Raw genomic sequence first — 16,960 nt, 5'->3', positions numbered from 1 at the left:
TATGGCCACCACTGATAACTAGTGATAAAGATGACGATGTCTTTCCTTTCCGGACAGAGTCCTTGTTTATATTAGGCGTCAGAGCTTTCTACTTCTCTTCATCATTTTGTGATTCTCGGATTGATTGTTCTAGTTCTTTGATCGAACACATCTCGTAAACATGGACCAATCCCCCACATAAATAATAAAAAGGGAAAACTTCCACCATGCGCCTACAACAATTCAAAACTTCCAACATCCCACCTAAGCATCACTAGCCCCCTTTTGTATCGGCATCAATTCCTCCAAGTTTCCCCTATCGAAAACGAGTCTAGATCTCCTGCCCACGTCTATTCACAACACACTATTCCCCGTGAATTGGAAACATCTCTCCCTGTATAATATTATGCAGAGGATGAGATGTTCTCCATGTATGACTGTGATAAACGTGGACAAGAAATCCGGACTCATCGAAAACATGCTAAGTATTCATAGTCATATTGAAAATTGATCATAATCACCTAGTTGTTCAACGGTGTACTTTACGTCCTTCACTAAAAATCGAATCTCTGTACAGAAATTAATCTCGAGTCAGCTGATAAATTCGCTCCATCCTTCAACTTCCTTGTTGGTCGCTTCACATGGCTCACTGATCAGAGACCAAGGATGTGGATCCAAAGGTCAATCCTATCAAGCTTGTAAGAATAATGAGGCTGTTTATTTTAGTTTAGCCCTCTTCACAATGACATAATCATCATTGAAGATCAGCGGGCGTCTTATGTACACATCATCTCGTTTTGTTTTACTAGGAAATTTAACATGGTAGAAATCATCATAAAAATCAATTAGAGACTACATTCTTATCCAGTTCAGGTCTCTTACCCACACCTACCCATGCCTCATTATAGCTGTACATTAAGAATATCTCCTGTATTCGAATGTTACCATTTATGGAGACATCCATGTTCCTAATGTACAATTGTAGTGTCATATGGGTAGCATTCTCGTAGGCAGGAGATCTGAATTCATTCTCATCTCTTAGACCCCGGCTTTTCAACAAGGCTTCTCTCACCACTTTCAGGCAATAAGGCTCATCAGAGAGAATCCAAAAGATGAGAATCCTGTCACAATCTTGAATATCGGCTGTATCTCTTTCCTTAGTTGCAGAGCATATTGGTTGGGAACTTAGGACCTGTTTGGTTCATAGGAATAAGAGTATGGAATTGGAATTAGAATGGATCATTCTTTCCAATTCCAACTGTTTGGTTTGGTGGAATCGAAATTTTATTCCCATTCTCATTCTTGATGAAATGACATTCCTCCATTTAAGAGAATAGCCATTTCCTCTCCCTCCCCCCCAACTGATTCCATTTCCCATTTTGATTCATGTCTTAACTAAATAGATTATGGGGAATAAATCATTCGACTTGATTCTGATGGATTTTGATTTCGATTCCAATTTCAATTTTGACTGTTAACCAAATGGACCCGATGTTCTTCAATCCAATTTATGAGAACAATACCAGAAGTGTTATCTAACCATTCTGAACCAAATGGATAACTGTGGTAATTGATTGTAGAAGATAGTAAAGATTGAGGGGGGAGGTGGAACTCACACATACGGCGAGAGGGAGACTCCCATATGGTGAGAGGGAGATCTTAACTTCTAATCCTATTTTATATAATCATTTCATTGACAAACCAACGCGATAAGATCTTTTAAGGAGAAGGCTTTGAGCTTGCACATTTTACCCTTTGATTATTGCTATTTTTCTTTTGATTCTGGCACCAATGGTCAATAGATGGGTCTTAATTAAAAGATGTAGGTATGCATATATGTATATTACTATGCTTATTTAGCAAGAGAATTTATGTTTGCATAAGCTTTTGCTCTCGAGCTTTGCTACTTTGGGCAGTGAAAAACAAAATCGAGTCAAAAAGTATTTTGATAATATAGTAAGAGTTGCTTCAAAAAACGTTTATATATCTATATAATGCATGGTTTTTAAAAACGAATCAGTGATTGAACAGGTCAGGGGTCCGGTTACTGATTCGAACGGCTGGCCTGTTTTGATAAAAAAATAAAAAAAATTAAAAAATTGCAAAACAGTCAAACCGTTCGAACGGTTAATCAACCGATTCAGCAGCTTGCTGACCAAAATCAATGGTTTTGGGGGAAAAAGCAGTTTTGAAGGAAAATGGGACCGGTCAAATGACTGGTTCCTGGCTTTTCCTGTCCGTCCGTCCAATCCGGTCCGATTTTGGAAACAGTGATATAATGAAGCAATGTCATTGATGTCAGAAGCTCTCTTCATCCTCTCTACCTCCTTCAAAATCCTTTTCCATTTTTTTTTATATTTTATTTTCATTTTTCTCAAAGAATATACAACTTTCGTTAGGAGACGTTTTATCTTCCAAATACCTCCATGTCAAATGACATTAGAGAGAGAGAATAAGGGGGTCTATCCAATTGACATTAAGGTTCAAAGTAACAACACGTATTGACCTGTATCGGTCGATATGTACCGTATCGGAAGTACTCCGATATGCCCCTACAGAGGGTGTATCGAGGTTTTGACCAATTCAGAGAGTAAAAGAGCCTTAAACTGGCCCCCCTGAACTGATTTTGAAAAAAATAAAAAAAAGACCGGTACTGTCCAATATGCCCCATATCCATATTTAGAACCTTGATTGAGATCAGAGAATAAGGGAGAGGGGCTAGATTTAGGAAGAAGAAATCCGCCATTAACAAACGTCAATCCAAAATTGAAAGTTCTTCTCCCATAGCTGCAAACGCCATTCATGAACAGCAAACCATCACTGACATGGACTACGGTCCACCTAAGGCTGTAAATGGATTGGATTTAGATCAAATTCAAGATTATTTTAATCAGATGTAGGTTTGTCACTGATCTGGGTTTGGCTCAACTTGAACCTTGACCTGAACTGAGGAGCCCCTAACTGAAAACGACCCAACATGATAAAAATAGAAGTTAATGGGTGCTCAGATCAAATATGCTTATATATGAAGATGACCATTTCCTAACATTACTCTGTCCATTTTTAAATACCATGCCTTTTATAATTAAATAGATTCACCACTGTGATTACTTGCAAAGAGATTATAACTAAAGGCATGACAAACAAGCAAAATTGAATTAAACTTTTTAAAATAATGAAAAATGTAAATAAAATGTTTTTCATTGATCATGGAAGGATTTTGCCCAGTTGGGTGCAGCTCAAGTCAACCAATCTGCAGAGAATAAACATGATAAAAATAACTACAAACCAGAGATACTCACGGTTCAATGTGTGTGTCCATGCTGTGGTCTAAACTCAACTCCTTCAATGGTAATCCCTGTTTTGCGATTATAGTTACTTGTTTCCTTCACATTTATCACCACCTCCCCATCATCTCCCTCGGTAGTAAATTCCCCCAACTCGATCTCCAACCACTGACTACCATCTCTTCTGCACGGATACTTGATATCAGGTTCAGACGGCGGATTAGGCAACATCTTTATACGGTGCAGAAAATGGAGGCGCTTTATTTGAAGAGCCACTCTGGGATCGACACCTTCCTTCACATTACAAGCTATATTCTGACGAGACTGAGATAATATCTTTCCTCTGTAAGAAACTTTGATCTCCCACGGTTCTCTATCTAGCCCATACGCTCCTCTATCAAAATTCACGACGAGACAAGCAACATAATTTGTTTCCGGGGATAACATGCGAGAAGGAATCGCTGCAGTGATATCCATCCACCATACCTCTTTTAGGTGAACCACCTCTTTGAACCTGTACGATACATCAAAATTGTTATTTTGGGGATTCTACATTTTTACTCAAAATAACCTATTTGACTTAGGCACATTCGTTTCGGTAAGTTATCTGAGTACCATATTCTTTTATTTTTCATGTAAATAAGGCAATGGCCATAAAAATCCATTTATTGAAAAAGGCATTTTTGTCCCATTCAAGTGCCGGCAACTTTTCCCCTAGTGGGAAAATTAATTACCTACCTAGGAGATGGATATCAATTATCCGAATAAATAGTATCCAAGAAAATAAACTTTTCAGATCCCCACATAAATCTGAAAAAAGAACATGAGATTTTTGATCAATAGAAACCAAAAACTCATTGACTAACTTTCCCCCCTCTCAAAATCCGAAAAAAAAACACTCCCTTAAGTAGAAATGCACAACCACATTTCAAAGTACTCTCTTATCTGGGGATTACTTGATACCATAAAATGCTTGCTGCACCAAGTATAGACAAACACTGATTTTCATCTATGAAATCTTTGTTATTAGCTGAAAAGCTTACTTCTTCAATGCTAATTCATGTTCTTTTTGGCACGGCCCCAGCCCGGCCTGACGAACCTTGAGCTATACGGGCTCAGGGCTGTGCTGGAAATAACAGGTTGGGCTTCTGGGCTGTGCTGGAAATAATCCACTTTGCAATCCATACCATTGGATTGCAGTCTCTAGGCAGCTATGGCCATCACCAAATTCTTTGTTGTCCTATTGTACTTATGGCTTGCGTGCAATGCTATTGTATTCCAAAATCAATTGTGGGATCCTAAATTGATACCCCGAAGGGCTAATCTTTTTATTACAAATTATTGGAATGATCAGTCCATAAGCGCTACTGTATTGAGCACTACTATACCTGTGCTTCAATGCTTTCAAAATTGGACCGGATTAGATGGTCAGATCAAAAAATCAACAACTGGTTACATCTGTTTAACCCCAAAATTGTTTTTTAGCTAAAAAACCATTGATTTGATTAGTAAACTACTGACTTAGGTGGTCGAATCATCAAACTGTTTAACCCAAAAACAGTTTTTGGCCATTTTTTTGTTTTTAAAATTTTAATTTATTTTTTATTTGAGCAAATTATCCATTCAGACTGGATGGTCGGACCATTCGAATGGGAACCGGACCCAGAATAGTTCCATATTCAATCCGATTTTAAAAACCTTGCTGTACGCTCACAAATTCACTAAAAGGTGAAACCGTGGATAATGTTCACAAAAGATAAAACTTGAAAAACAAGCAACTGCAACAATGATTACAAATGACAGAGTGACAATAGTGGGAGCTTGCGAGCATGGGGTAAAGCGAATCTATTCCACGAATAACAACTCGACACGCGTCAAACATCCATGCCCGTAACGAACTAACGAAACTTTAATTCTTGATAAATGTGTGTGAAATTGACGCTTTTAGGATGGTCTCTTAAGTGAGATGGAGAGACAAGACAAAAAAAGACATCAACCAAACGCCTGCATTTCGTCCAAATCCATTAGCATTTGACATTATATGGGAGTTTTGGGAGTTTTTTTTTTTTTTCTTTTTTTAAGGCTGCCTTTCTTTTCTTTGCGATACAAACGCTGAATCGAGGTATTTTTACGTTTGTGAGTGTTTGTTTGGAAGAGTGCATTACTGCATCGATTTTTTAGATGCAAACTTACTCTCTTTGACTAACGATGTAAATAGAGTATATATTTGTGGTGTTGTTCGACCGAACAAAAATAGTCGTTCGAGTGACATCTAACTGTCGGAGGTCTTTTTAGGTGGAGCTCTGATCAAATGCCATCAGCAACAACAATGAAAACGGTAGGCACCGATTAAATATAAGCCAGATCAAGTCATTGAATAAAGAAATGTAGTGTTTTGCAGGTCCTAGGTTGGAATAACACTAGAGTCCCAAGCTCCCAGCTTCCATTTATTTAACATTCAAAGAGAGAGAGAGAGAGAGAGAGAGAGCACCGAATTGATTGATCAGAGAGGAAGGAAGAAGAATAAGAAGAAGAAAGAAGAAAGAGAGAAGAAGAGGAGTTTCGAAAAGGAGCACACGATCCTCTTATGATGTGATCTTGGTTAGAATGGACGGTCCAAATTTGATCGAAGCTGGTCTGATGGTTATTTGACCAAAAGTTCAACACAATGGAGAATAGGTAGTTAGAGCATTTATGTTTGCTTTCATAGATTGCATCGATGTCAACCAAACGCTAGCAAATTTGTATGCACATTTACCTCAATTCCAAACAAATGAGAAGAGTACAAAAAACAGACTAAGCTATGAACCAACATTGCATTCATGAACCAAGATGAAGGCAAATATGCAAGGTACATATTTGCGTTTGCATTGGAAACAAACGCAGCCTAAGTCTCAGTTTGAAAAAAATACAAATACAAATACGTAGAGCACTGTTTTCAAAATCGGACCGGATGGTCAGACTAGAAAACCGGTCACCGATCACATGATCGTTTTGTTTTTCCCCAAAACCGTTGATTTTGGTAAGAAAACCGTTAAACCGACCGATTAACTATTCGAACAGTTTTGACCGTTTTTCAAAATTTTATTTATTTTTTATTTTTTTATCAAAACAGGCCGAATGATCGGACTGTTCAAACCAGTAACCGAACCCTTGACCTGTTCAATCACCGGTTGGGTTTTAAAAACCTTGACGTAGAGTGTAAAACCTTACATGTTGTATTATTTTGTATGTATTTGCATTTTACATATTTGTATTTGTACTCATTCCAAACTGAGCCCAAAATCCAATTCTGTCCATTATTGTCCATTGCTCAGTTCTCAATGTGTTAATGTGCCGCATACTCAAAAAACGTGATAGAGGTTTGCACTCCACGTACCACCCAACCACTAACAACCACTAGCATCTACAATCCACAAACTACCTCTCACCAACAACACCAACCACAAGGTATTGCCACTTTGCTCATCTGGGTTGAGCCTTGGCTATTGGCCAGACATGGTTGCATTCGGCTTGTTGGTAGAATGGCTACAGAACACTATTTTGGAGGTTGCTTGCACCAATTTCTTAGCGTGTTTTGAACTGTGGGCATTTACTGAATAAACACTGCCACATAGGTGCCACTTCAACATTTCCCCCATTATGCGGATCCATACACATAGAGACTTGTAAAAGTAGGCATTGATTTATGTGCATGCCTACCGTTGGGGCGGGTAGGCATTTATTCATTGTTTTACTGATGTGGTGCATAATGGTGCATAGTGGCACCTAAGTGTCAATAAACAGGTTCATTAGTGCTTTTCTCGGTTTTGTAAACAAATCAAGTGCAAACGTTTAGTGAATAAACGCCCACCGTTCCAAACACATACTTAATCTAAGTGCTTCATTTTGTGGCAATGTAGAGGTTTTCTATGTCAGTGGTTGAATCATTACCCAAAATAAATAAATAAATTTGTAGTTGAATCATGAATGAGTTGAACGTAATAGGATTGAGAATTCGAATGATTCATTGAAGGGGGAATTAGCTATGACTGCATGGGTGATCGTGGGTTTGTTAGATGACGTTTTTGGAGGTTGGGGTGCATCCTGTTCCTATTGTTGATTGATGTAGAAGTAGTTGTAGTGTATAAAGTGTATAAAATTCTTCAAAGTCTGCAGAAGTTTATGGACAAACACATTAAGGCTATTGCACTTTGTCTTGTTTGCTCTACTTCTTCTTGGCCTATATCCTACTTAGGGCTTTCCTTAGGAGCAAATCCTAGGGAGAATAGGTTCTGGACTCCAATCATAGAAACTTACCTACTTACTACTTCTTTGTCTTTAGGATACTGCCTAGGGAAGTGAAGAAGCTAGAGAAGTTGATGAGAGACTTTCTTTGGGAACTGGGAAAATGAAAAAAAAACATCATTTGGTTAGATAGGAGATTGTTGGTAGAAGAAAAGAGGAAGGAGGTTTAGGATTAAGGAATGTGATAAAAAAGAATGTGGCTATGCTAGGGAAGTGGTTGTGGGAGTCGCCTTGGAGTGAAAAAGACTTTGGCATGAAGTAGTGAAAAGTATTCATAGTTGCTCAAAAAATGGAAATGATACTAGTGCATCAAGGAGAGCTAACTCGGCAACACCTTGGAAGGTAATCAACAGAATCCTACCATAATTCCTCAATTGTGTCAGGTATGATATTTGTTTTAGTACTTCTGTTCGTTTTTGGTAAGACATTTGAGCTGGCTTTAAGATTTTTTTTCTCTCATTGTTTCCTATTTCATTGTATAAAAGTGAGGTGATCTCAAAATTCCTTCCTTCTCCTTTAAACCTGTTGGCTTTGTCTTGGGACTTCGGTTTTCATAGAGGGTAAAGGGGTGGAAATTTTAATTGTATGTCTAACTTGCTTTGCCTCCTTGATAAAGTGTGATTGGATCCCTCGTTGTCATATTAAAGAATCTGGACCCCTTACCCCAAAGGGTTCTTTTCTTATGGTTCCTTTTCAAAGTCACTTTGCAACACCTCCTCTCAACAGGCCTTCCCTGCTAAAGAAGTCTAGTTTAGGCCGGTTCCCCCCTAAGGTAATGGTTTTTTGTTTGGATGTGTGCCATGGGAAAGTTAATACCTTGGATAACTTATAAAAGAGAAGACCCTTTCTCTATATCTCTCCAAACTAGTGCACTCTTTGCAAATCTCATAGTGAGGACTGTTATCATTTATTTCTTTCTTGTGATGTCACTGTAGAGCTTTGGGTTTGGCTTTTCTCCTTATTTTGGTGCATGTGAGAGACACCATCAGAAATAAACTTGCTGTTCAACCCGTCTACCTTATCTTGGCCCCAGAAAAGAGGAAGAAGTATGTGGAGGTGTGCAAGAGCAGTTTTGATTTGGACAGCTTGGAAAGTAAGGAATAATAGAATATTCCACGAGAAGGAAAGGAGCATCCGGGCCTTGAAGGGTTGCATCATGAATAAAGCAATACACTGATTAAAGTCTATGGAAGTGTTCCATCCTTTCTCCTTTAATGATTCATTTGCTTCACCAATTAAAACAATCAGCCAATACACCATAGGACCTCCTCTTGAATGTGTTTAGTACTTCAGCCATTTCATCTAAGGTTCAAAGTATCAATATGATATGCCCCGTATCAAACGTATCATATCATATCTTTTGGTCCCCGATACACCTATTTATACATGTTTAAAATCGAAACTTGAAAAAAAAACTAAAAAAAATAAAATAACATGGTTTAAAGTACCAATACACCTGTGTCAAAATACAAAGATGTATGAATACTTTGAACCATGAATTGGATCCTTGATCATGAGTATGGAAAATAGTTATAGTGCCTGATTGCTAACCTAACATAACCCTCCTTAACCCAGGCTTGGGATGGGTGGTGCAACACAAGTGCACGCTGACAGAGTTAAAGAGAACACTGGTAATTATGTTTAATTATAGTTCTTTTGTTTGGCCCATCAACATAGGTTTGTCAATAGCTTTGGTTTGGCCCAAGACATTAAGGGCCCGTTTGGTTTACAATCGGAATCGAAATCCTTCAGAACCAGATTGGAATGTTCTATTCCCATGGTCTACTTGGTTCTGACAGGAATGGGAATGGGAATGAAAATCAGCAGGAATGAAATTTTATTCCCAAGGGAGAGGGAGGGCAGGGAAGGGCCAGTCCTTCAAATGGGGGAGTGTTATTTCAGAAGGAATGGGAATGGGAATGGGACTCCAATCCCGTCCAGCCAATCAAATGGAATTGGAATAGCCCATTCTGATTCCGATTCCAGATCCCTATTCCCGCGATCAAACAGGTCTAATTGAAAATGACCCAACATGACGAAATAGAATACGATTATCAAACCTGAGTCAATCTTATGGGGCCACGATTCTAACCTAATCTGACCTGTGAATAGCCCTTTCGTTAGTGAGGGCTATTCACAAAGTGACAAAACTAATTCTCTAGTCCGTGAAACGAAACTTAGTTGAATTGAATCTACATGGTTGGATAGAATTCAGATTTACTTGTTGTAAGATTCAATTGGACTCTTGCTCAATCACAGATTAGGGGTTCAGACAATGGAATCAGATTTGAATCCAAGTCAGTTTAATCACAGCCCAACCTGTTTACAGTCCTATTCTTTGATAAACATTGCATGGAAACACAATGCACCCTTTTGTTCAGTCCAAATCTCTTACACTTAAGCTTACACTTTTATGATAAGTTGTAATTAACTAATTGGAATTCATCAAAATTCATGGGGTAGTTTTGATTGCTCAAATTCTCAAATATGAAAGAAAGGTATGATACTAGAATTTGACCAATGGATCCACCACTGTGAATTTTGATGAATTCCCATTGGTCAGTGTACGACTAGCAAAGTGTAAGTACAACAGATCTGGACCGTTTTACCTTGGAAAGGAAGATGGATGGATAAAAAAACATTTCTCATTTTTCAGAGGATTGGAAAGAAAAACTAACCTTGATTCTGTTGATGGTATCCAATCCCAATACCTGTTGTCATTTTCCCATATAATCTCAAGCTCTCTTGCACTCAGCAGGCAGCATTTCTTACCGGTTGATTTTTCCAGTGAAAAGAACTGCCATTAGAAAAGAAAAATGTATTTAATTGGCTTTCTTTTATGAACTTGTTCCCATAGAAGCAAATATTTATTCATTTTTCTCTTTTTAAGACTTACGTATTCTATCCTCTGTGATTTATTGCAAGTTAAAGGGGTTAAAAGGGCTACGAGTAAGCAAGAAATGATTTAAGCATCAATAGTTTAACAATTAATATGACAATGAACAGAACGGAATGTCGAAAGAGAATTCATATAGCCAACCCCATACGATTGGGACAAGGCTTGGATGATGATAATGACCTATGTATTGGGATGCTATAGATGTTGCTATACATGCAATCAACAATGAACAGTTGTGCCAAACTCATATCTTGGATGTTGCCTGTAACCTTCAAAATGGACAGGATTTGGTTAAATTCAATCTGAAAGCAACAACAGCCCAATCTGTAACATCCAAATCCAATCCAATCCATTAATCATGTATTAGCTGACCATAAACTTCTTAGGCTCAGTTTGGAAGGAATAAAATACAAATTTGTAGAGAGTAAAACCTTTTATTTTGTATTATTTTGCATGTATATATAAATTTGTATTTGTAGTCTTTCCAAACTGAGACATAGGTAATGGACCAACATTAAAAGCAATCAAAGTATGTCTATCTTTTGATCATAATTCATAAAAAAAAAAACTTGAGTAGAATTAGGGTTTTCCTATTCAGGTGTGTAAGTATGCACTATGTCTGCTAAAACCCCTTAATTATATTCCTTAAAGGGAATACCCTTTGATTTTGATTTTATGTCAAAGAGCTACTTTGTAAGGGTTAAACCTAATAACAGGTATAAGCAGTCCCATCAACTTGGACTCTTAGTGGGTTATAGCAATGAATGGGCCCCCACAATTGGTAGATAAATCATGGGACTCATATACCATTGGGTATTTATGTATTTAAACTTATACATCTTAACAGTGAGTCCCGTTAATCAGTAAAAAGTGGGACCCACTATATTGATTTAGTGATGGGCATGACCCACTTTAATATTTTAAATTTAAATATTTTGGCAATGGGCCCCATTGACAGGTGAGACCCACTAGTTTGATTTGATGATGGACATGACCCATTTGAACTTAAATATTTTGATAGTGGGCCCTACTGACAGATGAGACCCACTAGTTTGATTTGATAGTGGGCATGACCCACTTTAAGATTTTAAGCTTAAATATTTTGACAGTGGGCCCCGCTAACAAGTGAGACCCACTAGTTTGACTTGATAGTAGGCATGACTCACTTTAAGGTTCTAAAATTAAATATTTTGGCAATGGGCCCCGCTGACAAATGGGACCCACTTGTTTGATTTGATAATGGGCATTAAGGTTTTAAACTTAAATATTTTGACAATGGGCCCCACTAACAAGTGGGACCCAAAGGTTTAATTTGATAGTGGGCAGACCCACTTTAAGGTTTTAAACTTAAATATTTTGGTAGTGGGACCCACTAGTTTGATTTGATAGTGGGCATGACTCACTTTAAGTTTTTAAACTTAAATATTTTGACAATGGGCCCTGCTAACAGGTGGGATCCACTAGTTTAATTTGATAGTGGGCACGATCCACTTTAAGGTTTTAAACTTAAATATTTTGACAATGGGCCCCGCTAACAAGTGGGACCCACTAGTTTGATTTGATAGTAGGCATGACCCACTTTAAGGTTTTAAACTTAAATATTTTGATAGTGGGCCCCACTGACAAGTGAGACCCACTAGTTTAATTTGATAGTTGGCATGACCCACTTTAAGATTTAAAACTTAAATAGATAGTGGGTCCCGCTGACAGGTGTGACCCACTAGTTTGATTTGATAATGGGAATTCAAATTATATTTTAGTTATCTATTTAGATATATATTTTTATATAACCGAGGTGGATAAGATCCACCGGTTGAATCTTAACTAGTTCATGGGGTAATGTAATTCATCTTCTTAAAGTGGATAAGATCCACCTCATATGACAGTGGGTCCCTCTGTAATAGTTGGAGACAAACTGAAACAGTGGGATCCTAGGGGTCTGTCATTTACAAATGGAAATATTGGCTGCAGCAAACCAATATATCTATCCTCCTTCTCAGGTCTGGAACACATGTGGTGTCCCTCTTTTTAAGTGGATAAGATCCATTGACAGTGGGACCCAGCAGCCTGCCATTTACAAGTGGCAATATAGGCTGCCACAGTAACATATGTCCCCCTTTTTAGGTCTGCAACAGGTGGCAAAGTGCTAAACCAGCACACCTGTTCTATTTTTAGGTAGATAGTAGTGTGCAACAGGTGGCAATGTGCTGTTACAGATCAGCACACCTGTCCCACTGTATGTGTATTGACAACACTGTGTTAACCTACTGAAATACTTTGGGGTGGATAGGATCCACCAATATATCAGAGGCTCCCCAGTACTAATCCTTTTTTTTTTTTATTTTATACATCCTTTTGTGGTGAATAGTGAATAGAATCCACCGGATATATAAGAAAACAATTGAGATAAGAGAGATAAGAGTTGGAATTCAACAAAACTCTAGAGAGAGAGAGAAGGATTAGAGTAAATAAAGTTTAAGGATAGAAGATAAGAGATAAAATAATAAAAATAAATAAATAAAATATGTACCTGTGTATATTTATCCTCTTCAATCAACAAATCCCCTCCTCTATTTTTTCTGTTCTTTCCTTTCTCTCTTTCTTTTCTCTCATTTCTCTATCTTCCAATCTGTCGACCACCAATTTTCTTTTCTCCCCCTTATATAGAGGGAATTCATATTATATTTTAGTTATCTATTTAGATATATATTTTTTATAACTGAGGTGGATAAGAACCAGTGATTGAATCTTAACTAGTTCAGGGGGTATTGTAATTCATCTTTTTAAAATGGATAAGATCCACCTCATATGACAGTGGATCCCTTTATAACAGTAGGCAACAAACTGAAACAGTGGGGTCCTAAGGGTCTATCATTTACAAATGGCAATATTAGCTATAGCAAACCGGTACATTTGTCCTCCTTCTCAGGTCTACAACACATGCTGTGTCCCCCTTTTAAGTGGATAAGATCCACTAACAGTGGGACCCAGTATCTTGCCATTTACAAGTGGCAATATAAGTTGCCACAGTAACATGTGTCCCCCTTTTCAGGTTTGCAACAGGTGGCAAATTGCTAAACCAGCACACCTGTTCTATTTTTAGGAAGACAGTAATGTGCAATAGGTGGCAAAGTACTGTTACAGATCAGCACACCTGTCCCATTTTTAGTTCGGGATGGATAGGATCCATCGAGATATCATAGGCTCCCCAATACTAATCCCTTTTTTTTTTATTTTATACATCATTTTGTGGTGAATAGAATCCACCGGATATATAAGAAAACGATTGAGATAAGAGAGATAAGAGTTGGAGTTCAATAAAACTCTAGAAAGAGAGAGAGAGAAGGATTGAGAGTAGATAAAGTTTAAGGATAGAAGATAAGAGATAAAATAACACAAGTAAATAAATAAAATCTGCACCTGTGTATATTTATCCTCTTCAATCAACAAATCCCCTCCTCTATTTTTTTTCTATTCTTTCCTTTCTCTCTTTCTTTTCTCGCTTTTCTCTATCTCCTCTCTTTTCTCTATCTTCCAATCTGCCGACCACCAATTTTCTTCTCTCCCCCTTATATAGAGGGAGACAGTTATGGGGAAGGGAGGTTAGAGCAACCTCCCCATTATATATTTTTAGTCCTAAACAGTCTATAAATTGGCTGTATGTCTTTGTAGAAAAACCATGTCCATATGGAAGATTATGCCATGATATCCAGCTGAAAGCCATTCATTCCATTAAGATTCCACATAGATTTACATTGCTTCTATTGCGATTTCATAGGGGGTTTTTGGACACTAAAAGGTTTTGTTTAATAAGGGCGTAATAATCTCTAAGAGTAAGGGGATATGTTTATTATGTTAAACAGCGGAAGAATATAACTATGATGTGTTGATCCAATCCATGTATACAATCAGGTGAGGTGCTTGGATGTTGGTTTCAGAATTTTCTGTGATGGGTAGGGTTAAGGTTAGAAAAAATTCAGTTGGGTCATATCATGGTTTTCCAACCATCATTGACCCAGACAATCAGACCACTTGGCCAAGAAACTGTTAGTCAACCAGTTCCGTTTCACCCTTGAATAAAAATCTTGCTAAAAACTGCTATCTTGATCAGCAACCTGCTGACCTGGATGGTCAAACCGTCAACTTGTTAGACCCAAACAACGGTTTTTATTTTAATATTTTTTATTTATTAAAATTTGAATAGGTCATCTGTTCAGACCAGACAATCGAACCGCTGACTGGAAACCGGTGGCCAAAGCGGTTCCGATTCTGGGTCAATTTTTAAAGCACTGCTACCTTTCCCTTTTTTTCCCTACTTTTTCCTTCAAACCAAACATAGCCTAATGGACGTCAGTTTGTGGTTTGTGGTGGCTGGAGGTGGTATTTTGGGTCGGCAGTCCAATGAGGAAATTAGAAAAAAAATATCCAAAATAGAAATGACTAACTCCTGCAATGACTTGTAGAAACAAGTATAACAAACCCCAAAACTCTCAGTAAATCAAATTAGAATATCTATGAAGGGACCACGATTTCAAAGAAAGAATCCATAACCTGTCCATATATGGAAACTGTAACAGGTTGCAACCCAAAAGAGAGATCAAAACTCTCTCAAATCAGATCGAGATCCAAATCAGCAATGGATAACAGCTGAATGAATAATGGGTCCAGGCAATCTAAAATTCAAGTTTTCACTTGAACTAACTGCTATTGATAGAGGAAACAGGAAAACTAAAATCCGGTTGCGCAGCTTCAAGAAATCAGCAGATTAGGGCTGATCAAAATAGCCCTAGTACCACTCCGCAAACAGAGAAGAAAAGGATTCTTCGTACAGAAAATAAAACCAGAAAATTAGCAGCCTAAAGCAAGTGGAAGAGAGAAACAAGAGAATCTGTATGAGTGTGTCTGCAATGAAGACATCACCCGGAAAATCAGTATTTATACTAGAAAAGAATGAAAGAACCATTCTGTCTTCTCATAAAAGAATAATTACAGAGATATCAAAAATGATCTAGTGTACAAGTTAAATGATATAGTTGTGCTTAGAGAAAAGGCAATAACAGACCATATCATCCCTCAACTCCTCTACATATCCATCCTATGATCCATCCCCAATAATCCTGTCTTAATTGCATCATCCAATTTACAACTGGATATTGGTGCAAAAATTGCACAAATTGCAGCATCTTCCTCCTATCTTAACAATAAAATCTTCCTACCTCTATTCTTTTACATATAAAGTGGGAACCACATCAAATTGCTTTCTACGAAGTTTTTTTGCAAGTGTATGATGCAGTTTCTTTAACGAAGAGCATCATCAAGAAAAAAATCCCTTTTCCTTCTTCAGAGAATGAAGAATTACATGAAATTATTTGATTTTTCAAGAGAAACTTTCAAAGAAAAAAAAAAAAAAACGAATAAGCAGAGGGGGGGGGGGGTTAATGGTTTACCTTCCTATCGCCATCGATGAGTATACCATCGCATAGATTTCTGTAGATCTCCTTCTTCGTCCAAGAATTGACCTGAGAACCCGACCTTTTGAGAATTTCCTGGTAATCCGGTGGCAGCAATTTCTCATGATCATCACCAGATTCCGAAGTGGGTACGAGTGTCTTCTTTCTTGGAAATAAGCAAGGGGGTAAAAGAGCAGATGGATTTTCCAAACAGGCCATGATAGATTGATCGATGGACAAAGATTTTGAGCGAAAGAGAGGATGTTGAAATCTGGTTCTATACTTCCATGGAAGAATAAAGGTTTGAGTAATGGGCTTTAGACTAAACCGTCATTGGGCAACGCCAAGACTTTTCAATATTAAATGGACGACAAACGGCTTTGTGAGTTCTGGGTAGAATATAAAAATCACCCTTAAATTTTCCGACAATCATATAAACCTCTCTTTTGATATTTAATAAAAACCTCCCCTGTAATTGACCTAGGCTAAGAACCACACCAGGAAGCACTTATTTGGTTTTTGGTTGAATAATCCCCAAATAAGTGTTTAATCCAAGCTGTGTTGCAGCCCATTCCTATTCATTCGATGATTATTATTCAGTATCCCATAAAATTAGTTTGGAAATTGATAAGTAAATAAAATTAGTTTGGAAATTGAAACGGGGAGGATGCGGTTTATAGAAGGGATTGCTAATAGATTATGGGGGCTGTAATTTCAGATTTCTGCTGCGAACTGCAATGACAGTGAAAATTTTTGATGGGTCAAGTCTGAGTCAAACCCTCATCCTTATAGATGGTGTGCTTGGCATCGCTTTGCTCGGTCGAAAGATCTAGGTGTAGTCTGGGATTTCGGGTAACAAGATTTTGTGAATTTGATTTTGTCCAAGAAACTCGGCTACTTTTGAACTATCTAAATTTAGGTTCTCATATTGAACTACCTAAATTTGAGAATGACCCAACCCAACCCGGAAAAAACTGGGTTGGGTCATGGTCAAGCCGTTGACCCGATTGCTAGGTCTAATTGGGACTATTTATGCATTGTTAGAAGTTTCCACTCTT

At 37.7% G+C, this 16,960-nt stretch overlaps 1 protein-coding gene across 1 annotated transcript; it reads right to left on the bottom strand.

Moving 5' to 3' along the window:
- Positions 1–3,119: 3,119 nt before the first annotated feature.
- LOC104593498 (F-box protein PP2-B15-like) lies at positions 3,120–16,406 on the bottom strand. Its single transcript, XM_010253373.3, has 3 exons — positions 15,900–16,406; positions 10,232–10,350; positions 3,120–3,780 (listed from the first exon to the last, which is right to left on the bottom strand). Exons 1-3 carry the CDS (start codon positions 16,119–16,121, stop codon positions 3,285–3,287), a joined length of 837 nt encoding a protein of 278 aa, XP_010251675.1. The 5' UTR covers positions 16,122–16,406; the 3' UTR covers positions 3,120–3,284.
- Between the last annotated feature and the right edge of the window lie 554 nt (positions 16,407–16,960).

Source organism: Nelumbo nucifera, chromosome 7 (assembly GCF_055504915.1).
Source record: "Nelumbo nucifera cultivar China Antique chromosome 7, China Antique-T2T, whole genome shotgun sequence".
NCBI classification, from domain to species: domain Eukaryota; kingdom Viridiplantae; phylum Streptophyta; class Magnoliopsida; order Proteales; family Nelumbonaceae; genus Nelumbo; species Nelumbo nucifera.
Note: the sequence above shows the minus strand (reverse complement) of the source record. Positions and strands in the feature narration are given on the sequence as shown.